The sequence below is a fragment of the Euprymna scolopes genome, chromosome 10 (assembly GCF_053919585.1).
Source record: "Euprymna scolopes isolate OS-2025 chromosome 10, ASM5391958v1, whole genome shotgun sequence".
Taxonomy (NCBI): Eukaryota; Metazoa; Mollusca; class Cephalopoda; order Sepiida; family Sepiolidae; genus Euprymna; species Euprymna scolopes.
The window spans coordinates 105624197-105650624 of NC_136491.1; the positions used below are offsets into that span (position 1 = coordinate 105624197).

Here is a 26428-nt window from a genome sequence, read left to right on the forward strand (position 1 = left end):
ACGTAAATTCCATGAACAAAGCTTCTTTTTTAGAACTGCACACCTATCTTCTGATTATCTTCTGATTATCTTCTTTCCAGCTGACTAGAATATGGTCGTCTTCAAGTCCAATGTAAGCAAGTTCTTGATGAGCCGTTCCCCTTAAGTAATCCAATTTACCAAATTTATACTTCTAACAATTACATTTCTAATTACTATGATATTGTCCTTTTGACCACTGTACACTCTTTAACCCTTATCCTCGAGTGGCTCTTGGACCTTGATAAACGCCAAGTAACGCCGGGTAGAAGCATTTAACTGTCTGTTATCTATCTATCTATCTATCTATCTGTGTGTCTAATTGTCTATCTATCTAGTGGAGTAAACAACAGAATAAATCGTGAGAAACGATCAGTTGAGTGAGCATTGCAGGTTCAGAAAGGATCAAAGGGTCACAGGTATCAAACTGTGTTGACTGATCAGTTTGCACAGGAAGTATCCGAATGGGGACAGGATATGACATGACAGGGGTTCTGGTTTGAATAAGCTGAGTTAAGTTTAGGAGTTGGTTTTGAGATGCCGAAGAAACAAGATGGGTTAAACAGGTCTCCCCATAAGATAGCAACAGTTTCCAAATTTATGCAGAGAAACCACAAGACAAGATTCGCTCCAGTTCTGCTGTGTCAAGATGTCTTGGAGTAAATAAAGAATGTATATAAAAACATACATTGTCTTGTATCTGTCTTGAAGCATTTCAGCAGAAACAGGTATATCATCATGTTACGTGAATTATATGTAATATATATGTTATACACACACGCACTCACAAATACTGGATGAGTTACGGGCCATAAATAGATATTAAGGGACGAGGACAATAGTCCGTTAAATACATTGTTAGATAAGAACACATAAAATATAACAAAAGGATTTTGTGTCTTTTTGTTTTTCAGTATTGTCTCTGGTGTGTATTTGTACTATTTGTCTACATGTTCGAAGTGTAGTCGTTTGCAGAACTCCCAGTGCACTGCATTCCCCATGCAGTCGTGTATGTTCTTATATTCTTTATGGTCTAATTTGCTACATTTATTTATTATATGGTTTATCATTTCGTCTCTTTTTCCACAGAGTTTACATTCACTGATTTCCTGTGTTTTATCTATTTTAGTGTTAATGTGGTTTGTTATAATCACGTGGTTCTGTGCAGCTGTCATTAGAGATTCTGTTTCTCTGTGTATGTGTCCTTTTCTTAGCCACATCCAGGTGTTTTCATGATTCTCTTCTTTTGTTATTCTGATGGATCGTCTATGTAGCTATTTCTCTTCATACTTTTTTTTTTTATCTTTTTGTTTCTGGATTCACTGTTTCTTGTATTGATCTTTGTGATGAGGTTTCTCATTGCAGTGATCAATTTTTCCGCGTTCTTATTTCTGTAAGTTCTTTGTTGTGTCTTTTGCATAGTTTTCTACATTTATTAGTCCTTTGCCCCTGTTGTTCCTTTTCACATAGAATCATATTTCGGATTGTCATTAGTTTCTCATCTTTTGATCAAGATTCCTACGTTCTTCTTTGATCCAACCTATGAATGGTCGAGAGTACCTTATTGTCGATACTGCCCAGGTGTTTATTCTTTTAATTAGATTTCTTCTATATAGTTTTGTTTCTAAGAGTTTCTTTGTTTTTCTCAGGGACGCTTTTTCAGTCTTCTATTTCATTTCTGTAGATTTGATGGTGTTTGTTTCCAGAACACCGAAATATTTATATGTCATGTTCACCAAGCGCTCTCATCTACTCGTTCTTAGTTGGGCATTTCCATACCCTCTGATGTTTCTACTTTTTCTCTTTTCATCCCTAGTGGTTCACACTGTTTCATTAAAAATTCCTTTTCAATATCCTCACTAAATATTCTAGTTGTGTTTATCAGCTTTTCAGTTGTTTTTATTTGTTTTGTTTTTTATCCCATTCTTTTTTCAATGTTTTTTGGTATTGTTGCTAGTGCTCCGACTACTAGTGGTATTATCTTGACTTTCTTCATTTTCAGATCCCTTTGAGCTCTCTGGCTAGTTCCATGTATTTGCTCCATTTCTCTATCTCCTTGATCTTCACTCTATGATCTGCTGGAACAGCAAAATCTACAATCTGGCAAGACTTTTCCTTCTTATTAACTATTATGACATCTGGCGTTCTTCGTTGGATGGGTTTATCTGTTTGTATATCCAAGTCTCATAGAATTTTGTGACTTTCATTTTTAAGTACTGCTGTTGCTGGTGTGTTCTTGTACCATTGGTCTTGGTATTCAAGCGGTAGTTGTCTGCATAATTCCCAGTGTATTGCCTTCTCCACTTGAGCGTGTCTAGTCTTATATTCTTTTTTAACTAATTAAGTGCATTTGCTTATTATGTTGTTTATTGTTTAGTCTCTTTATCCACAGAGTCTGCATTTGCTGTTTTCTTGTGTCTTGTCGATCTTTGCTTTGATATGGTTGATTATAGTTGTATTATCTTATGCAGCTGTTAGTAGTAGTAGTAGTAGTAGTAGTAGTAGTAGTAGTAGTACAAATGATGGAAAAAATTGTTTCGCCAGTGTTCACACTAATAATCATAAAACGTGATAAAATTACTTCACTCATTTAATTTTTCATATATACATTTTAGTTATTATTATTTCTGATGATCGACAGAAAAAAATCCACCATTAACTTTTTATTTAGAATGGATGATTCCTTCTCAAATTAATTCGGCTTTGTTGAAGTTGTTATTTATTTATTTATTTTATTATTTTTATTTATTTTTGTTCTCGTTTCCTCTCAGCACTGGAAATGGTTTTGTTCATGGAGGGTTACAAAAAGGCATACGTTCCTTATTCGCTAGCTTTTTTGTGACAGAACGGATTTATATTTATTAATACCATAGTACCTTTAATGTACATATGTACGTGCGTCACGGTTTCCAGATTATAAATTATTTGATCAGGAGATCCTATTTACTGGGGTTGAGGGTAGCATGCTACGAACATTAAATTAGTATATAGGGACGCTAATTTAATGTTCATAGTATGTTGTTGCCTTTTATCTTCCTTTTTAATAAAAAGGATCTCTCGATCACTGAAGACACAAAGTAAAAAAAATAAATAATTTAAATATAAAAATATGACGTCGATTTTAGGCTGTATATGAAACTAAAATATATCTTCTTGTTTTTTTTTTGATAGGATCCGAGGGTAGTATCTATTCTGTCTACAGATGGTATAATAATATTATGGGTTTTCATTAAAGCTGGGTGTCCATACAATGAAAATATGTTACAGACTCCTATAAGGATATTGGAGAAAAAACAATAATAACCAGATATATTCTGACACTACATTAACCAGATTACTTAAATGAATACTTTTACAGTTTTAACAAAAAGCCTAGAATAATTGATTGAGATTGTCGGACTGACTTCCTCATCTTGGTTGTTATTGTCACAACACTTCGGCCATTTTGCCCTCCGGCCTTCGTCAGGTGTTTTGTATCGAACTGGGGAACCGTTTGTTAGGAGTCTCGAACCCAACCCTTTATTATTATTACGGAGGTACCGTGTTCGGACTCCAGCTAAGCTTTGCGACATAGTTGCTGATTCTCTGTTTTGAATGTTACTTTTTCACTGCCTTCGTTCAGGATTGAACTCAGCACCTTTGAGTAACTGTAAACTTTGATACAACCTCTAGGACCACTCAGCCATATGTCACTGACATATGGCTGAGTGGTCCTAGACGTAATAATAATAAAGGGTTGGGTTCGAGACTCCTAACAAACGGTTCCCCAGTTCGATACAAAACACCTGACGAAGGCCGGAGGGCAAAACGTCCGAAACGTTGTGACAATAACAACCAAGATGAGGAAGTCAGTCCGACAATCTCAATCAATGAAAACACCTCATCTAAAAAATACAGACAATTACTAGCCTAGAATAATATCGCGGGTTTCCATTAATGCTAAACGTTCACAGAATGCCCAGCAGCAATATGTTACATATGAAAGATGTCGCTGTGGAATTTCCACAGGCCCCACTATTACAAATAAATACACATTAGTCTTTATTATAGAACTGAAGATTATCATACACTAGAATTTTCCACACGAGTCATTATCAAGTATTATACAGTAACAGTAAATAGTAGAGTTCCATAGAGCTTGAGTGACAACAAGTCTCCTTAGATTATTATTCTTATGTACTTATTAGGACTTCTCACACAGGTCATCATCAGAGATTACTCACTGATAATAACCGGTTGTGTTCCCTTGACTCTGAGTGATAACTAGTCTCCACAGATTTCCAGCAATATCCGCCTTGTCTGATAATCACTGCAAATCATTTGTGTTACTGCAACAGCTGTTTACCATTGGTTTTTCGCTGGGCAATGAATGTTGGTCTTCTTTGGTATTTGATTCACAACAATAATCTTCCCCAAGGTTTCAATATTTTTCACACTCTTCCAGCAGAGGTCTGGTTGGTGCTTTCTCTTTTCAGTATTTTCGTTTTCCTAGATTTTTTCAGGAATATTATTATTATCATTAATACCCACTAGGAGTTCTCAGACTGGTCGTTATCCGAAATTACTTCCACATAATAGCCGATGGTGTTCCCCAGAATCTGGATGGCAAGAAGTCTCTCCAGATTTCCAGTACTCTCCACCTGCTTTGCTAACCCTTACAAATGACTATTATTATTATTATTACTAGACTTTTTAGTCGGATAAAAACTGGTAAAAGTTATAGCCCATTGACTTAGAGTGGGTTCTTTTTGCTAAATTAATGGTTGAATATGGGTAAATTTGTGATCATTTCCTGATCCCTAACAATGCACTGAACGGATGCTATAATAGTTAGTTCGCTACACCTTACCGTAACAAAGATCCATACAAAATTTTAAACAGATCGGAGCAGTAGTTGCCGAGAAAACTTCTAGAGTAAAAGGGTATTGTGATTAGTAATTTAATCTTAATCTCTAACCATACATCCAAAAAATCATAATAATATGAATAATCGGTCCTCATCTCAAAAATTCACATTACCTGTGATTGTTATTCATTATGTAAGTTGGTTTCCGCACTCAAGGATTTTCTCCAGATATTTTAGCTGTTTTCATCAGTCTATTACTTTTAATATTGTCTATCCTCACTTTGATTCCGATTTCTACTAGTTTTTATTCAAGGTTCTCTAGAAGTGTTATTCGTGTACCTGTAACCAAACCACTTGCGCGTATGTAAATGACGCTAGAGTGACGTCACAGAAATAAATGAATATATAGATATCTCAATCCGAGGAAGATGAAGGAGAGAAAAGAGAAAAGAAAGCGTGTGTCGGCACTCTGAACAAGATGCAGAACTCGTCAATGCTCCGAACCAAGATGTTGAACGACTGTGAACCACTGAATGAATTACTAAGAATAAGAGTTGGTTATAGCTGCAGAGTAATAAACTCTTAATTGACCCAGATAGAGGAAAGCAAAAATAAGACCATATTCTGTTGGCTTTGAAAATACATGTCAACGGTTTCGTGTTTAAACGACCAGCAATAAATATGCTTTCTTTCACCAGAAAAAAATCTTGTGTCGAATTTCTTTTTCTTTGTTTCTTTGCGATATTTTTATACACAATGTTGAGACCGCACTAAAATGTAAGAACCAAATTACACTTCTACTACTTATAATTCATATTGCCGAGATTTTCTTTGTGCATCATATTCCTTTCATATCTCTAGCTATTGTATATTACTGGACAATATCAAAATTTCAACTCCCACCATCCATATTGTTGCAATATTTTTGCCTTATAATGGGGTATGATCCCGCACAGTCGGAATATTCTATTTATAAACGAGTCTGCTAGGAACTCACGAATCGAATTAATTCACCTTCTGCTACCAACCAATCAGAAACTGGAATTGCTTCATAAATAATTAAACCTTTTTCTGTGGCAACTTCGCATGTGTTTTCTTCGTGTCAACACGGGAAGAATCTTTTGTTTTGTGTTTTATGGCTTCCAACTCAAGAACTGTCTACTGAGAACCAGTCACCTCCAGGACTTGTGTAGAACACCTAATCATCGGAAACTGTGCTGAAACTAAACATGGCTTACAACTCTAGAATGTCAAGAAAGGAATCGTCCGTTACCTACAACATCGAGCAAAGGTATTATATAATAGCAGCAATACATAGGAAGAGAAATCCTCTACCGAAACAACTATCCAGGTAGCATGACATCATCTCCAACAAAACTGTAATATGTAATAATATGTGAAAATACTGAAATGTCGAGCATGGCTGACCACATATGGAGAGAAAAGGGAAAGAGATAAAGAAAAATGGTAGAGAGTAAGACCACTGAATGTGCTGGATGACCTAGTAAGCAGATACTGATATAGAATTTAATATAATATGGGAACCATTAATTATAAATAATAGACGAGATCACCATAATATATATATATATATATATATATATATATATATATATATATATATATATATATATATATATATTATAATTATTTTTTTACTATAATAATTAAATACCTACAGACACTAGTGTTTCATCCTTTCAGGAATCTTCAGTGCAGGGTGTCACGATTAATACCAGTCGAACGATTCGAACCCCGCATCATGAGACATCCCTGGCTCGACGTGAAATAACGTCGAATTTTAAACATTTTAATTTTAAATGTTCATTTACGTCAGTCAGAGAGTGATCTAATCGTTATACGATGATCTATGCATTAGAGCTAAGTTGACCGACTTTAATTCAACTGAAAGTGCTCAACGATAAGAAACGAATTTCTTAAAGGGGCTGTCATAATTATTTTTTTACTATAATAATTAAATACCTACAGACACTAGTGTTTCATCCTTTCGGGAATCTTCAGTGCAGGGTGTCACGATTAATACGTCGAACGATTCGAACCCCATATCACGAGACATCTCTGGCTCGATTAGCGAAGACCTAATCCATTCAGCTACCATTAACCGCGTGAAATAACGTTGAATTTTAAATATTTTAATTTTAAATGTTCATTTACGTCAGTCAGAGAGTGATCTAATCGTTATACGATGATATATATATATATATATATATATATATATATATATATATATATATACTAGCAAAAGTACCCGTCGTTGACTGGGTTCAAAAACAGCCACAGAAAATGGACTCTGATTTATGAATGTATGATAGGTTATGAAAAGGAGGAGTTGTAAATTTGGGTTGAATTTGGGGGTATCAAAGCAAAATATGATGAAAGTAAAAATAAAATAGATAAACCTCATAATTTATTATACCATACCTGTTCACGCTGAAACACTTATCACAATATTCTGTGGATCTATATTAAAAAAAACCCTGTTAAACTTTGTGACATATTTCCATTCTATGGAGGTCAGGTGCGAACGAACACCCCATAATTTTATTATACCATATTTCTTCAAACTGAAACATAATTATCAAAGTATACTTACGCAGATAGATATGAAAAGTCTTTATTAAAGTTTGTGCCTATTTCCATTCTATGGAGGCCAGGCGCGGACGCAGGCCCCACAATTTTATTATACCATCCCTATTTAAGTTAAAACATACTTATCAAAGTATTCTTATGTACATCTATATCAAAAACACTTGTAAAGGTTTTTTTTTTTTTAGTTTTTTATTTCCATACTTTGTGGACCAGGCGCGAACGCAGACCCCACAATTTTAATGAACCACGGTTCTGCCAGATCAAACATACCAATTCCTGTGTCTCGATACATCTTCTATCATTATATGTGATCAGTTTTTTAAAATAGTCAACCATATAGGAGCCTATTCGTGACCACACACACACACACACACACACACACACACACACACACACACACACACACACACACACACATTCAGCTTTATATTATAGATATATATATATAAAAGGGAAAATAAAAGAATTTAAAACTGTAAATTAAAATTTACAATTAAGTTTATTATTCGGCTGAATACACCAAAAACAATTTTCAAATCCTTATTCTGCAGTTTCAAAGAATGCCACTCTTGCTATTCGTATCATCAGAGGACAGCAAGAAATTAACAAATAATTATAAAGCTAAAATTTGCTGGTTGATGCATTAGATGACAAAACAATTTATGATATTTGGTCACGAATTGTAAGAAAAATAATTAAAAAGTATATATACATGAAACAGTAGGAAAGAAACAGATAAACCGGGAATAACATTTTAGCGTGGATAATGACTCCTTTATTGGTAATCTGAGAGGCGAAAGAGAACTCGTTTTAAGAAACAAAATATCCAGAATTATAGTTCCAATATATATACATATATATATAAACAGGGTATCCCAAAGGAAGCTGACGGATTTTAAATTTAATTAACTTCCTCAATATTTAAGTTATGCTTACCGATTTTCATATGTAGGTAGATGAGCCTCTCTGTGTTTTTTTTTTGTTGTTGTTTTTTTAAATATAGTAAGATATCATAGTCTACTTATTTTAATTATATTTACACAACTTAATCTAGGGTATGTTTTTCTCAAGGTCTAATTTTAGTTATGAAAAATGATGTTACTCAAATGTCCACCAATTCCGATTACTTCATCTGCCATTTTCTGATCCCCAAATCCTGCAATTTTGCTTATTTATGAGCCCATTCAGATGAAAATGGGCCTCATTGGACATAATGTGGTTTTTGAGAAAATTTGGACCCCCTTGGTCAAATCTTGGAATTGCATGATGTATTCCAGCCTTTTTTCCTGATAATTTGGCTGAAGCTCTTGCACCAATTAAATTTTATATGGAAACTTGCCCTCTTCATGTAGCATTCTGTTAAGAGATGGTCGACAGACCCCAATTTGACTTGATCTCCTTCTTACTGATGTGGATGGATCATCGGCCACACTCTCTGCTAATCTCTGACGATTCTGATCATTTCTTGCCATACGGGGTCTACCAGATTTAGGGAGGTCACATACAGACCCTTACTCATGAAATCAAGCCACCATAACTTTTATTGCATTGGGAGTAGGGTATTTTCTTGTGTTGAAGTTTTGTCAAAATTCTCTTGGAGTTTCTGATATTGACTCATTCAACCGAAAATACGACTCTACGATAAATATCCACTCCTCGGTAGTGTAACGACTCATGATGACCTTGGAAGGGTTACTCTAGATGATCTGAAAAAATAAAAGAAAAATATAAAAAATTAAGAGTTATGATATTTTTATTTTAACTATCATCTTCTTTTGGGACACCCTGTATATACCTACAGACACTAATGTTTCATGCTTACGCAGTCATCCTTGCAGGAGATGACGATAAACGCTGGTCAAAGGATTCGGACCCCGCAACGAAGTTACCTTTGACTCAATTAGAAAGGAACATACTCCCGGGTCACCCTCTATTCACCGCCATGAAATTAAGGGAAATTTTAACATTAATAAAGCTTTACATTTAATACAGACGATCTTAAAGTGATGAAGTAATAGGAAGTTACAATCTCGGACACAAGGCTAGCTGACCGCATTTTCAATTTGGCCAAACAATGCTCAACTTTAAAATTTTTTATATTTCTTAAACTTAAAGGGGCAATAATAATAATAATAATAATAATAATAATAATAATAATAATAAATAAATAAACATCCAAGCAAAAAGCCCGGATGTCATAATAGTTAACAAGAAGGAAAAGTCTTGCCAGATTGTAGAGTTTACCATTCACAGAGTGAAGATCAAGGAGAATGAAAAGCAGAGTAAATACACAGAACTGGCCAGAGAGCTCAATGGGATCTTGAAAATAAAAAAAATAAAGATAACACAGCTAATAGTAGGAGCACTAGGAACGGTACTGAAAAACGTTGAAAAAAGATTGGGAGATATTGGAATTAGAGGAATAACCTAGAAGATACAACGAATTGTAATAATTAAAACCGCAGCAATATTAAGGAAAACCACACATAAACTACACACAAATTGGACACAGAAACGCAAAACACAAAGGAACATCACATGGAATCATGAAAACTGAAATGATATAATTGTAAGATACCGTCCACCCCCTCTTTTTTTGTGAGTGGTATCATAAACGGACATCACACCAAATAATGAGGGTCAAGGATGATGGAAAGACTGAAGAGAGAAAGCACTAACCAGACTTCTGCTGAATGAGTGCAAAGAGGATTGATACCTTGAGGGGGGGGGCTTATTGCCACCCAAATTCCAATGAAGACTAATGGTCGCTGCGAACGAGAAATCAATGGTAAGCAGCTGTTGCGATTACACGAATTTTTTTGCAAAAGTTATCGAAAGAGGTGGAGAGTACTGGAAATCTGGGGAGACTTGTTGTCACTCAGATTTCAGGGAATACCACAAGTTGTTCTCAAACAGCAATCTTTGATGAAGCCTTGTGTGACTACTCATAGTAAGTAATAATAATATTGATAATACTAATATATATATATATATATATATATATATATATATATATCGTGGCTGTCTATTTGGTTTCGAGTGTGATCATCATTCAGAGATTTTTCAGGTTTTGTGCTCTTGTGTATTTTACTAGTGATGCTGCTCATGTAATTTCCTGTCATATAATTAAATTTCTAAGAGTTTTCTTGTTCTTCTTATGTATTCTTGTCCAATTTTCTCTTTCTTCTCTGTTGATTTGATGGGGTCTGCTTCCAGAACTTCCAAATATTTATAAGTGCCATGTTCGTCTAGTGTTCTCATCTTGGTTGAGTAGTTCCATATCCTCAGCAGTCTCAAGTTGTTTCCCTTATTATGATTAGTCGTGCTCTTTCAATCAAATCGATAATCTTGACTGGTATTTTGTACACCCTCAAAAATTCTATTATCCATGCTTGAGAAATCCTATCATGCACTTTCTTATAGTCGATCCATGCCAAGACTACATTCTTTTTTTCTATCTTTTCCATCTTTCAGGATTTTGTTGGTTCATGTATAGTAGGTCATGATTTCCTCTTTTTCCTTTCAAGTACCCTTTCTGTTCCTCAGGAAGTATTCCACGATTATTAAGAGACTGGTAAATTTGTTCACTCCGTTATGCTGTAAAGAATTTCCAGATGGATGGTAGGCAAGTTATTGGCCTGTAGTTGCTAAAGGTGGTTTCCTTTTTTGTATCAGCTTGGTTCTATCGTTCGTCATCCATTCTGGCACATCTTCTTTGTGAATACATCTTTTCAGGTTTTGAATTAGCCTTTCACGTGGTGTTGTGAATTTTTTGAACCAGTATGTATGTATTCCACCATGATCTGGTGCTCTCTAGTTTTACAATTTTCATAGGTTTATCTTGACAGTTTCCTTTCTGATTTTATTCTTTGTCTTTTCTTCGATTTGCTGTGACTCTTCTTTCATGGCCTTCAGTCATTCAGCGTTTCTATTGTAATCCTGTCGCTCATCCCTTATTTAACTACAGTAGACTTTTGTTTCTGTCAGGGCCAGTTGTTCTGTTTTTGTTCTTTTCCAATTTACATTTTTTTTTTTTTACAAAGGAGTCACTATTTATCAAGGCCCGGAAGCCATTCGAGGATAACCGTTAAGGAGTGTACAGTGGTCATCGTTAGTAGTGGAAATTTGTTAAATTGGATTACTTTAGGGGATGACTCATCAAGAATTTGTTCATGTTTAGGTTTAGGCACAGATAAAAAGTGGGGGGGGGAATTATTGATGGTGGTTTCAAGTAGACGAGTGTTTTTCGTGAAAGTCAGGCAAGGAAAGACGTAGATTGGAGCTCAGACCAGAACTTTTTTTTTTTACATGGAGATTATCACTTATCAAGGCCCGGAAGCCACTCGGGGATAAGGGTTATTGTGTGTACAGTAATCAATCAGACAGTATCGCAGCAATCGTTAGTATTGGAGATCTGATAAAGTGTCTTACTTATGAGGTCGGTTTGTCAGGAATTTGTTTATGTTGGACTTGAAGACATCCAAGTTGTAGTCAGGTGGGAAACAGGCAAACGGAAGAAAGTTCCACAGTCATGCACTTCTAAGAAAGAAGCTCTGCTCATGGAATCTATGCTTGGATTTAGACACAGATAAAGAGTGGTGAAACTTAATGACAGTGGTTTCAGCCAGACGAGTGTTTCTCGTGAAAGATTGGCGAGGGGGACCAGAGATTGGAGCTCAGATGAGCACTTGTCATGAAAATAACGATAGAACAAAAACAGGCTTACAACGTCTCTTCTGTGGGAGAGAGATGTTGCAGGGAAGAGAAAAGGGCATCCCCCACTAAGCCACAAAGTCTATTTTGTACTCTGTCAAGGCAGAATAGGCTGTTTTTAGCAGCTCCTGTCCAGATGTGGAAACAGTACTCCATCCTTGGACGTACTTGGCTCTTATATAGGTAGAGAATGGCATCAGTAGTGAGATATCTATTGGATCGATAGAACGATCCCACTATTTTCACAGCAACGGATTTGATGCATGTGTACCATCTCAGATCAGGAGTAAAGATCAGGCATAGAAGTTTGTCAAAACATGGAGCCTCCCCAAGATGAGAGCCATTCATTCAGATTGATACCAGATGGGGATCAGAGCATTGATGATGGAAAGAGGGAAGCTTGGTCTTGGTTGGTTGGTTGGTTGTTTTTGTTTTACGGCATATCAACCCTTTTCGGGTTATTTAATGCCGAATCCAAAGATTTTGAAGAAAAAATTTTTAATAGAATATATTTGTTGTTTTCAAGCCGGTTTCTATTCAACCCATAGTTGGAACCCTAACAGGTACTACCACTCTGGGTCAGAGTGGACCTGGGAGCAATGGTAATTAAAGGGTGGCTCCACACTCCCCAAAGCCCACAAGCTGGGGCCTCACCACTGGATATAGTTTAAGGTCATATCCAGGACCTCCATTGAGGGACTTTTACCCGCTGCAGGGGGGCAGTCGGTGTATTTAATGCCCCACCGACAGGGCCCTTGGTCATGGATGCATTAAAAATAAACCAGCTATCTCTTTCCCCATTGCACCACCTGATCAAGATCAGGAGAGAAAGAATCAGAGAGAACTTGATCGCTTACAGCCTTTGAAGTGTTGCTACATCAGTATAAATGTCTACAAATGATCTTAGGATGTGATTTGGAAGATCATTGATGTAGATCAGGAAGAAAGTTGGGCCCAGGATGGATTCCCGAGAGACTTCAGCATTAATAGTGTATGCTTTTGATTTTTGCCCATCAATCACTACTCTTATGAACCCATTAGAGAGAAATGCTTTAATAATTGAAAAGACATTTCCAACTATACTGTAGCTAGAGATTTTGTAGAGAAGACCTTTATGCCATATCTATCAAATGCCTTTGATATGTCAAGGGCACTTTCCCTAGAAAGGAAGCCTCCATCAAGAGATTCGCTAATCCTATGAGATATAACTGTTAGCACATCTGCTGTAGATCTAGCAGAACCGAAGCCATATTGCATGTTACTAAGGAGGTTATTTTTGTTTAAATGGTTGACTACTTCTCTATTTAACACAGATTCCAGCAACTTACTCATGATGCACAGAAGACTTATTGGTCTGTACTGAGAGAGGGATGACCGATCACCTGAATTCTTAAATACAGGGCATACTAACGAGGTTTTCCAGGGTGTTGGGAAGCAATTCTCCTTAAGACAATACTTAAATAGCTTTATAAGTATGGAAGCTAGTTCTGGTAGAAGCTTTCTGAACACTATAATAGGAATGCGGTCAGAACCAGTTGCTTTACTGGAATCGAGGTTTTTGATTAGCTTGGCAACATCATGTACAGATATTTGTAAGTTGCATTGCGTTTTCAGACATGGGAGTGAATATGGGGGTTGACGGCCCTCATCGCATAGGGTAGAATTAGTTGCAAAGTTTTTGGCAAAGAGTTTGGCTTTGTCCAATGCTGACAAGATTACCTTAGGTCCATTGATGATGGTTGGGATAGAGCACACACTTCTATTCAGGACCCTGTTTGTTAATTGCCAAACTTGGTGGGAACCAAATCCTTGCTCAGCTATTTTGGACCTGACGGACTAAGCATACAACTCTCTCGAATTCTTTATTACTCTTTTACAGTGGTTGCTGGCAGTCCTAAAGGCGACTTTAGTCTCAGTCTGTCTGTTACGTTGGAAGCAATGAAAAAAGTAATTTCTGTGCGCAATGGCAGCAGCAGATTCTGAAGAGAACTAAAATTGGCTGTTAGGTTTTAGCTGTAATTTTTAAAGGGTATGAAGCAGTCTATATCCACAATTAACCATTCCATCAGGTTTGATACTATGAAGGAAACATTCTTTTTAAACATGAAACGAACAGGTAGATCTGATATAAATGTACAAAAGCTATCCCAGTTAGCCATAGAGTTTCAATATACTGTACGATGGAGAGGTATGTCAGAGGATTTATTACATTTTATTCTTATCTCAACCGAGACAACCGAGTGGTCAGAAGATCCCAGTGGGGACAGAACAGAAGACGAACATAGCTCAGAGCAAGTTGTGAGAAAAAGGTCTAGGTGACTTGCATATTGACCATCCATCTCCGGCACACAGGTGGGTCTGTGAACAATCTGAGTTAAGTCATAAGCAATGGAGAAATCTTGACAGAACCTCCCCTCATCATATGTCTTGTTTGATTCGGCTAACCATTCCACATTGTGAACATTGAAGTCTCCACAGACGTTAATGTTAGCCGAAGGATGAGCAGACAAGATGTGGTCAATTTTATCAGATATGCTCTTAAAGATAGTAACTCTGTTGTTAGGGGGGTGATAGAGGGCAAATATAAACGCAGTGGTGTGAGCAAGTGCAATCTGAAAGCACATATAGGGCAATTTAGGGTCTTTTCTGGAGATGTCCCGACCACATGGAAAGTCATCTCTAATGTAGGCACATATTCCCTGCCCATGTCAATCTTGGGAGTCAGATTTGGATGTTAAATTAGAATATCCTTTAATTACAAACTCATCTACTGAAATAGTCGGTCCAATGCTAGTTTCACTTAGGAAGAAAAGGTCTGGTTTGGTTCATGTAATTAGATTTCAACTTCTGGAAGGTTGGAACGTAGACCCCTGATGTTAGAGAAAGATGACATGGTAGTGGGGGAGGGGCGCTACGTCATAAGATGGAGTTCTGGGTTTTATCATGTATTCTTTCTGGAGGCTTTCATGATAGAGTTTTAAGATTTGTGGAATTTTGATAAGATTGGCTTCAATTGTTTTCAAAGGTCCTGCTTTGTTTGTGTTGTTCTGCTTTGTAAGCGCATCGCTTTAATCTTCTTTATTTTGTTGCTTTTTCTTTAGTGCTTCCTGTTTCTTGTTTAGCCTCTTCCTGTGAGTCATATTTCCACTTTTCCATCTTTTTCTGTTCTTTGGCTTCTTTTTTAAGTTTGTTGATGTGGTTTTCTAATCGGAATTCCCGTCAACATTTGATCAGTCTATTTTTCTTTTTCCAGCTTATTATTATTATTATTATTATTACTACTATTATTATTATTTGTAGTCTAAAATGTAATTTAAAAAAATTAATAGAAACCAGGAGCGAGACCTTTTGGTTGCAGATCAGGAGTCTGCCAATGGGCGAGATCCATCCTGTCCACAGCAACAGTTAGGTTTCACCCGATGGCTATAGAAAACAGGCTGATAGGTCATTTGGCGTCAATTGCGGAGGATTGCTCTGGTCGCATGTTCATGCTCAGGATCATGTTCTATCAATTCGATGGTGTTGCTTGGGATAGTGTTCTGTCAATTCGACGGTGTCTCTTTGGCAGACATGAGTTCTGTCAGATGTGGATTGGATTTTCATAATACCAACGTATTTAACTACATTATTATTATTATTATTATTATTATTATTATTATTATTATTATTATTATTATTATTTATTCACTAGGAGTAGTCACATAAGCCATAATCAAAGATTGCTGTTTGAGAACAACTTGTGGCATTCTCTGGAGTCTAAGTGACAACAAGTCTCTCCAGATTTCCAGTACTGTTCACCTCTTTCAATAACCTTTGCAAAAGAATTTACGTTATTGCAACAGCCGCTTACCATTGATTTCTCATTCGCAGCGACCATTGGCCTTCACTGGAATTTGGGTGTCAATAAGCCTCCCTAAGGTCCTAGTCCATTTTGCACTCATCCAGCGGACGTCTGGTTAGTGCTTTCTCTCCTCAGTCTTTCCATCCTTCTTGACCCTCCTCATTTTATTTGGAGTGGTGTTAGTTTATGGTGACACACATTAAAAAAATGTGATGTTCCTTTGCTTTTTACATCCGTAGCCGTTTCTGTATGTCCAGCTTGTGTCTGTGTCTCCCCAGGTTTCCTGTACTCTCCACCTCTTTCAATAACATTTGCAATATTATTATTATTAATATTATTATTATTATTATTATTATTATTATTATTATTATTATTATTATTGTTGTTGTTGTTGTTGTTGTTGTTGTTGTTGTTGTAGTAGTAGTAGTAGTAGTAGTAGTAGTAGTAGTAGTAGTAGTAGTAGTAGTAGTAGTAGTAGTATTTACTAAGAGTTTTCACTCAGGCCATCATAAAAACTTTCTCCGAGAACAAGCTGAAGTTAGAGTGACAAAAATTCTCCACAGATTTCCAGTACTCCCCACCTTGATAATCTTTGCAAATGAATTTGCATTATCGTAACAGCCGTTTACCATTGATTTCTCGTTGGCAGCGACTATTGGTCTTCACTGGAATTTGGGTGTCAATAAGCCTCCACAAGGTCCCACTCCTCTTCACAAACATTGAATAAAGGTCTGCTTGGTGCTTTCTCTCCTTTCCATCATCCTCGACTCTCCATCAATATTTGATTGTGGTGCTAGTTAATGATGACACTTTTATTATTATTATTATTATTATTATTATTATTATTATTATTATTATTATTATTATTATTTTAGTTAAAGCTGAAGGTAGAGAGTGTGACGATGACAAATTCGGCCATGAATGTCGCTTCCAATGCAGGTGTCACCAGAATGCAACTTGTGATGTAAGAAGTGGAGCTTGTCCACGGGGCTGTGCTTATGGCTACTGGGGGTCAAACTGTCAACTTTGTAAGTATTTATGTTTTCTTTTTTCTTTTTTTTATAAATGTCCGTCTTTTCATATACGACGTCTGTTATTCAGTTACTAGCAGAAACACTTAGATGTTTAGTTTGTCAACATTTATAATAGATGCCTCCTTTTCTTGGTCCCAATCCAAATACAATCGTCAGATCTTGTTACCTCTAATAGGTTCATTATTATAGATTTAATGAGACAAACCAACATGTTGCATTTTCAATCAATGCGAGATCGCACGTGTGATGTTCTTTTATACATGCGTGCGCAGTTGATCTCGTCGTTGTTTAATGTGTGGCGTGATAGTTTCGCTGGTTGAACTAGATGAATAAACTATTCGGGCATGAAAAACACAAGGAAACTTTGCTGAGTTCTTCAAGGTTTTATTGGAAAGAATTTACTTATGGAGAAAGAAAGAGACTAAATTTATCTTCTGATCGTTTAATTTTTAAAACTAATTTCTATCTAATGAAATGGGAGTATGCAAAGACGAAAAGAAGCATCAGTAACATTCAGCTGTGATTATTTCTACATTACTTGGACTTGTCGCATTTGTATTGCTTTCCGAGAGAAACTGATTTGACAAAACATTTGTTTCTCTCCCTTGAAAACATGATTCATGTCATATTCTCATATAGTCCGACACTTGTTTATTCTAGTAGTGTTTATGTGCTGGTTTTTTAATCTCTACATTGACACTTCTTTCCTTGTCACCGCATTACATGAATGGCTGTGGTCGTCCAGAGTTGTCGATTATCTAATCTTTTTAACTTAGGCGAAATAAACATTCAATTCATGAATGACACAAGGAGACTTTGCTGAGTTCTTCAGGGTTTTATTTGGACGAATTTACTAAAATGAGTGACGCAGACAGACAGACATCTAAGTGACATCTGCCTTAGATTATTCTGCATTAGTGGCCCGGGTCCCATTTATATCGGCTTCCATTATACAACTGAAAATCCTTTGTTTGTCACACTCTAAATCGTGACTTATGTCATATTCTCATATTGTTCAACACCTGTGTTTTTAGTGCGTTTGACCTCTACTCCTGCCTTGTCTCCCATTTTCCGTTCAGCCCTGAGAATGGTTTTGTTTTACAGATATGCATTTCTTCCACCTAGATATAACAGGAAGGCTAGCTGGCCGACTTGATCAATTTTTTCAGACACTGCTCAACTTTGAGAATTTAAACAAATAGCTAAATAACAACTCAAAATTGATATCGGGAGTTGGTTGGTGATTTGGACTCGAGAAGAATCAACTATCGAATTCCTGTGGGTGCATCTTCCTCCTAACAATCCCCGTCACTGTCACGGACAATGAAGCTATATGGTTAGATTTTCAGGTATCAATGCAGGGTTATTTCTTTTTAGCAAAGCTATAATAGAACTAATCGTTGCTATGAAACTGAAGTTGCATTTTGGCTGTTGATTAAAACTACATGGATGACAATATTCAGTTTTTCTTTTAACAGAATTTATTTAAAACAGAAACAGATTGATTTTTATGCATTATATATAGGGATAATTAGAAAGAGATAGATAGATAGATAGATAGATAGATAGATAGATAGATAGATAGATAGATAGATAGGGTATGTATGCATTCGCTACATCCCTGTAAGAACTTTGGGGACTATGACAGGTGCTCCACATGCTTCAGTTGTCAGCTAGAAAAAAAAGCAAAGGCCTCCCTCCTTGGCCGGAAGTTACGTGTTTCCATAAAGTTTCTCTAACCTAAACTATAAGATGAATACTAGCATACTATTTTAACACTTTTACAAAGTTGAAAGTGCCCAGTTTTTCATAATTCTCGATATTTGAATTATTCAAACTACTGTTCTCATCTTAAGTATTATTCTAATTTTAAGTATCATTTTCACAATGTTTCAGTCGATGTAAACTCCGAACTTGGGAATCTTTCTGTTGAACTCAGAAATCTGCACGAGATTTCGAACAGAACCCTTTATTTAATGCACAGGGATAGTATGCTCTCTTTCTACCAGCCACGACATGGTAAAAGTCCTAAGTAATTTGCAATTGTATTTTGAGCATCGCCATCACTAAGGGTTGAACCCTCAACCCCCAAAAGAATGTAACTTTACAACTGAATTTTACCAAGTACTTTATCTACTGCACCAAAGGTTCTTAAACATAAGATACACCTGAAGAAAGTTGGAGGTTGCTCCGACCGAAACGTTGTTAAAATAACACGTAAGATGAGGTAGTCCAAATAATCCAAATAATAATAATAATAATAATAATAATAATAATAATAATAATAGCTCTATTGCTTTGCATGTTATTAAAACACATTATGCAGAATAGATATAAACCATTATAGAAACTTTCATAAACTAAATTTCAAAATACGTGATGTTTTATGGCTTGCATATAATTTTTAGCTGCACTGTACTTCGTCTTCACAAACACAAGAGAATACAGTGCAACTAAAAATAATACACGTCCCAGCAGTTAATTGTTACAAATTAAGGAAGTTGTGAACATTGTACTGCGAAGCGATTGCAACAAATAAACGATAGCTACAAAACAAATTGCTCAAACAGCTTATTCTTTCTTTCTTTTTCTTTTTTTTACTCTATTTTCATCCCAAATAAGGCACAGTGCCACTATGACGTAGGGGGCTACTATTGGTTGCAAGGATACTAAGTAGGGAACTGAGCAGTAAGATATCTGTACACTTAAACTTCTGCATGTCAGTACAGTTGGGAAAACTGGATCCCGAAAGGGAGTTTCAAAGTCTAGCAGTTCTAAAGAAAAGAAAACTATTAGAGTAGAAGACGTTCTTGCATCTAGGGATCTCTACTGTGTAGGGGTGGGATTTTGCTGATTGTCAGGTTTGTCGGGGGTATTTACATCGAGGGGATACAAGGGCTTGAACCCTATCCAGGAGCAAGAGACTAGTAGCAGATACACCAGCTCAAATGTGACAACAATACTCCATACATGGGCGAATATTGGCCTTGTAGAGGTACAGGATACTTTTAAATGTAAGTAACTTCCTTTAAACTGTAGACAGAGCCCACTTTCTTTGCAGCAGCTATGGCAATGCTCTCAATGTATCTATTCCAACTCATGTTCCCTGTGAACGTTAAGCTGAGGAGTTCGAAAGAAGTACTTTCAAGTAATGTATCTTTAGCCATAGCTATTAGTGGTTGAGAAGTTTTCTTGTAATTATTGAAGGAAACAAGCTTAATCTTGGAAGCATTAAATGTGACCATCCATTTTTGTTCCTATTCCATTACAGATTGGAGGTCTTCCTCTAGTGTTTCTGCCATTTCCTTAGATATGTGTCCATTTTTCCCCCTTGTGCCTGTTATAGAGTGTGGTTTCATCAGTAAATATGCCCATCTCAGAGACAATTTTATTAGGGAGGTCATTTATGAATATTAGGAATAATAAAGGTCCAAGGATAGGCACCCGAGGTACACCCGCATTTATATCATATTGTTTAGATGTACGACCGTCGAGGACAACTTAGATTCTTCTCTTATTTAAGAAGGGTTTAATTATGTTAAGTATTCTTCCATTGATACTGTATAATCTGATTTTCCTGAGAAGACCATCGTGACATACCTTGTCAAAAGCCTTAGATATATCAAGGACTTCTGTTCTACCCTGCCCTGCTTTGTCCAGTGTTTGGTATATATGTTCAGAGATTACAGTTAGGATATCTGCGGTAGAACAGGCTTGCCTAAATCCATATTATTGGTCGGTCAGAAGTTTAGCAACTGTAAGGTGATGGACTAAGGCTTGGTTAATTATGGACTCAAATATTTTGGCAAAGAGAGGGAGATGGTTAATTGGACAATAATATAATGGGTCAGTTCTTTCATTAAACTGGTATCGCAGAGGCAGTTTTCCATCAGTCAAGAAAGCATGATTCATTAAGGTATTTATTAGAGAGGACTGGAGCATTTTTTTTAATAGCACAGCCAAGATGAGATCGAGTTCACATGCTTTTTAGGTGTCTAGGTTTTTTATGATATCATGCACCTGAGAAAGGGTGATTTTCAGATCATCCAGTGTGGTGTCAGTCCACAAAGGAAAGTCAGGGAAGGAGTGGTTTTCAGGTCCAATATGGAGTTTGAAGCAAATCGACTGGCAAGCATGTTAGCCTACTCAGGTGCCATGCAAACAACATCATGATTGTTGGATAGTGGGGGAATTGTTGATTGCTAATTATTTACTACACTGTTGTAGATTTTCCAGAAACCACGAGTTCCTAATTTCGATGCGTTTTTTTTGTGGTTTCAGTGTATTCTCTCTTAGCTGTTGTTATTTCTTTCTTACAATTACTTCTAGCTTCTATATACTTTTGTCTGTTTGTACTGGACTTATGTCGGTTAAATCTGTGGTGTGCATGCTGCCTTTGTGCAATGGCAGTTGCACAAGTAGAAGTAAACCATTGGGGAAAGCGGGTCTTGCTATAGAATTTCCACATGGAACATGTGCTTCAATTGCCATTTTGAATCACTTAGTGGTCTCATTTGCGCACTGTTCAGCAGGAAGAGAAAAGATATGGGTATGCATTGCACAATCATTGAGAACTGTGGTCAGAAATAGATCTAGAAGTAAGGCATGTTGATCTTGCTGATCTGGGAAACGTGTTGGAAACTTAACTGTCTGTGATAGGGGATCAGATATAGAGAAGCTATATGTTAGGCTACCAGTTGCGTCTGTGTAAGTAGAGAAACCAAGCCAATTGTTGTATATTCCTATTTAATAAGGGGGAACGTCGTGTGATCATCTAGTTGTTCAGTCTATTCGTTCATATGGCATTGTGTGTGTGTGTGTGTGTGTGTGTGTGTGTGTGTGTGTGTGTGTGTGTGTGTGTGTGTGTGTGTGTGTGGTACATGTATTTTAGACATACCTTCATGCTCGTCGACGTTGGTCCACCTGAATTCATCCCGTATCTTGGAGGGGAAACGGGAACCTGTTTGGACGAAGAAACGATGAATTGGTTTTATAGTTTTATTCATTTTCCAGATGTCTCATAGAAGGATGGAAAGTGAATCTCTAGCTTGCGTGGTTTCTTCTTGGTCTCATTTCCATACACGTCAGCATCCCCCCCAGTGAAGGGGAGGAGACGACTGTTAAGCCGTCCATCGTCTTCTATGTCAAAACCCAATCTCCTTAATTCAGCTAACCTGATCACGTGACTCACACACAATCCGATCAGCTGACCCTCACTTCCAGTCAACGTGTTTACAATATAATTTACACACCTCCCTCTCTCTCTCGATCCATTCTCTAACATTCCTTTCCCCATTATTTATCAAAATGTATGACGAAGACATACATTTTCTACTACTCACTTTCTACTAAGGGAAACCTAAGCTCACCCCACTGGCAAAAGAACTGTCATACCATTATCCAATAAATCATAACATCTAATAAATAAAATAACATCCACAAATAATACCATGTGGCGTGAATCCTTGCACCCTTGAAGGTCAACCTCTCTGTGACCCCATGGCTCCCATCTCGCATCTTAGGATCATGCAGAGATCACGATATCTCTCGTCATGCTATAAAGCGTTTCCATAAGCACATGACTTCTACGAGATAAAAGAGTTTTCTTATAACATTACGAGAGCATTTTCTTATGTCTCCCGCCGAATTACACATCTGGAGAAAATCCCACGAAAAGAACAAAACAAAAAAAAAATTTCCACGACCATTTCGAAAATTAGAATAAATACTGACTGAATCTTTGACTCTTCCAAAACTAAAGAACTAGTTGACCCCTTATTCCGCCCCAATAGTGTGTCTTTTTCTTTCTTTTTTTAATTTCTTACACTGCTTAAATCTTCTTTCTTTCTCTTTTTCCCAATTTTATTATTATTATTACTATCATTATTAATTAATTAACAACATGTTCTTACCTTCAAATTAATCATTATTTCAATAAACCCCACAAGGCAAAGATTCACTCCTCATCCACTCTGCGAAAAAAAAAAATACATGTCAAAGAACAAGAAAAAACCTGTACAATACTAATTTGAGAAACATCAATTACATAAAAATAAAAATAAATTTCTTATAAGCATTCACAAAGTCTCATCTCACCCAGAATAAAATTCCAAGTAACAAAACACAGTTTCGTGGAAACCCAATTTTGTCCAAAAAAAATTTAACATTGGCAGAACCTGTCCATTGTTTTTTCACAAAATGACACCGAGTTTTACATTCTGAAATTGCAACACTTTAAGTATGTGTAATTGTGTAACATTCTAATTCATAACAAACATTTTTGATTGACGTGTTTCTCTCTCAATGTGACAGGACTTATTCTCAACCACTAAAGTTCATATTTCTATTCTCTTCTATTCCTTTTTTTCTTTCTGTTTTACACATTGGCTGTATATTCAAAATCAATAATTTATTATCGATCGATATATCTGTTTGTTTTTTTTTCAATTTCTTCTATTTATTTTTTCTACACCGTAACATTCTTTTTTTAATTCTTAATTTAGCATATAAATCTATCTATATATTTTTAATGTGTCTATTTTTCTTTTTTTTTCTGTTGTGTCTATATTTTTTTTTCACCGTGGTAACCTCCAGATTCGATTTTTTTCTTTCCATCCTTGTACGGGTGGACTGGTCCACGAGCACCAAATTTGTATTTGTTGTATATTCCTATTTAATAAGGGGGAATGTCGTGTGATCGTCTAGTTGTTCAGTCCATTCATTCATATGCCGTTCATATGCCATTGTGTGTGTGTGTGTGTGTGTGTGTGTGTGTGTGTGTGTGTGTGTGTGTGTGTGTGTGTGTGTGTGTGTGTGTGTGGTACATGTATTTTAGACATATTTTCATGCTTGACGATGTTGGTCCACTTGAATTCATCTTGTGTCTTGGAGGGGAGAAGGGAACCTGTTTGGACGAAAATTCAATCACTCCAAAACGATGAACTGGTTTTATAGTTTTATTCATTTTTCAGATGTCTCACAGAAGCATGGAAAGTGAATCTCTGGCTTGCATGGTTTCTTCCTGGTCTCATTTCCACACACGTCATCATTCCCCCGCCAGTGAAGGGGAGGAGACGACTGTTAAGCCGTCCGTCGCCTTCTATGTCAAAACCCAATCTCCTCGATTCAGCTAACCTGATCACATGACTCACACGCAATCCAATCAGCTGACCCTCACTTCTGGTCAACGTGTCTACAATATAATTTACTCACCTCCCTCTCTCTCTCTCTCTTGATCCATTCTCTAACACAATTACTTTGGTGGACATTAAAGTCACCAAATACATGTACTTTTGTGCTAGTATCGAGGGAGACTTGGTTTATTAGCGTACAGTCCTGGGCCGATGGAGAGCATTAGAGAAAACATAAGTAGCTAATGTTATGTTGCATATTAATTCTAAAGCACATAAAAGCCTGGTTGTCTGATTTGTTTTGTTTCTCTAGTTAAGGGAGGCAGTTTCGAATATAGACTCCAAGTCCGTGTATATGTCTGTCTCTGCTTCGTTTGGATTCTCTTTGTCACTCCCAAAAGCAAATAAGTTTTCACAGGAACGTGTTAACTCAAAGTATTTTCACTAAATGAAAATCCTTTCAAACCCCAAAAATCTATGTCAAAGTAATAATCTGATGCGAGCTTAGAAACTCGTATAAAACAAACAGCTAAAAGTTAGAGATAGAGAGATAGAGAAAGAAAGAGAGAGAGGGTGGATGACACTTACCGTCCGTACCTCGAACAGGAACACCAGAAACGTACGCTCAACACTCCCTCCCCCATATCTTTGTCCGTAGTTGACGACTAACATACAAAACTTCTTTATCTTGCATACATATTCTTACACACCAGCGAGAATAAGGGGAATAAAAACAAATTGCTACTCAAAGCTTTACACACACTAACACGAACAAGATAAACTAACATGCATACATGGTGTCATGCTGCCAAATACTCACATCTATTATATCCGTTGTGTTCGATAAAGAGCAAACAGAAGAGAAAAAAATGTAGTCCTATTCTCAGATCTCGTAACCTCAGTAGATCCAGATCAGGGTCAGATGTTTGAACAATATTTTGAGACTTGTCCTTTGTTTCAAGGGGCATAACTCTGGATTATGTGAAGCTAGAATATTCTCAAGTGTTTCTGCTTCCTTTTTCTGAAGTTTCTCTCTTGTGCAAACAATTATTATTAGATGTTTTTCGTTTTTATTATGTTGTCTTTCTAATGGATTCTTTTACTGTTTTATTCAAAACTCTAAACAAATCACATCACCACTTGGATGTAAAGGGTTACTATTTGGGACCATTTTTACAGGGATTAAGGATTTAAGGAGTTGATCAGCGAGATGTCTGTTCACACTACACTTGGACATCAGTCAGGGAAGCAGGTACTTGGGAGGGAATTCCAAAGTCTAGGAGTTTAAGGAAAGAAACTAATAGAATAGATAGATTTTTAGCATTTAAAAATCTCTACAGTGTAGTAGTGAGATTATTCTGCTTGTTGGATTAGTCGAAGGTATTTAACATTGAAGGGGGTAAAAGTGCTTCCCATTCGTCGGGGCATATTCCATTAAAATATTTGTAAGACACAGGGATACAACATTTCAGCGATGGAACAGAGGTTGGAATTTGGTTGATAGTGTGCGGACTATTAGATTTGAGACTCTTTTTTGGACTCCGTCTAAGAACAAGGAACTAGTGACGGATGCATCAGTTCAAATGTGGCAGTAATACTCCATGCATGGGTGAACGGTGGCCTTGTAGAGATATAGGATACTCTCAGGTGTGAGAAATTTTCAAGTATGATAGAGAGAGCTCATCTTTGCAGCAACCCTGGCAACATTCTTAATGTATTTGTTCCAATCAATGTTATCTGTAAGTGTTTAAACAAAGAGCTTTCGAGTAGTGTAATATTAGTCATGGCAATAAGTTGCTGAGAAGGTTTCTTGTAATTCTTAAGAGAAAGAAGTTTAGTCTTAGCAGCAGTGAGTGTTATTATCAATTTACAGCCTAATTCCACTATAGATTGGAGGTTTCCACTATTGCCTTGAATATGTGTTTATTGGTTTTCCCCTCGTGTCTGTTATAGAGCGTGGTGTCATCAGCAAATATATCCATCTCGGAGACAATTTTATCAGGGAGGTCGTTTATGAATATTAGGGATAGCAAAGGTCCAAATCGACCTTTGTGGCACACCCGTATTTATGTCATGTTGTTTTGGCGTACAAGGACAATGCTGATTTTTCTCTTGTCAGAGAAGGGTTTGATTATGTTAAGATTCTTCCAGTAAGACCATATGATTTAATTTTCATGAAAAAAAACCTTCATGCCAAACCGTGTCTTATCCTGTGGATAATGTATACGGTCGGAAA

At 36.6% G+C, this 26428-nt stretch overlaps 1 protein-coding gene across 2 annotated transcripts in view; it reads left to right on the top strand.

Annotated features, from left to right (window-relative positions):
* The window catches only part of LOC145286185 (receptor-type tyrosine-protein phosphatase epsilon-like), a 181800-nt gene that overhangs the window by 3216 nt on the left and 152156 nt on the right, over window positions 1-26428 (top strand). For both annotated transcript variants that reach the window (XM_080134974.1, XM_080134975.1), the window contains exon 2: window positions 16904-17056. In XM_080134974.1, the coding sequence (XP_079991100.1) occupies window positions 16904-17056 (153 nt within the window). The remainder of the gene's footprint in view (window positions 1-16903; window positions 17057-26428) is intronic.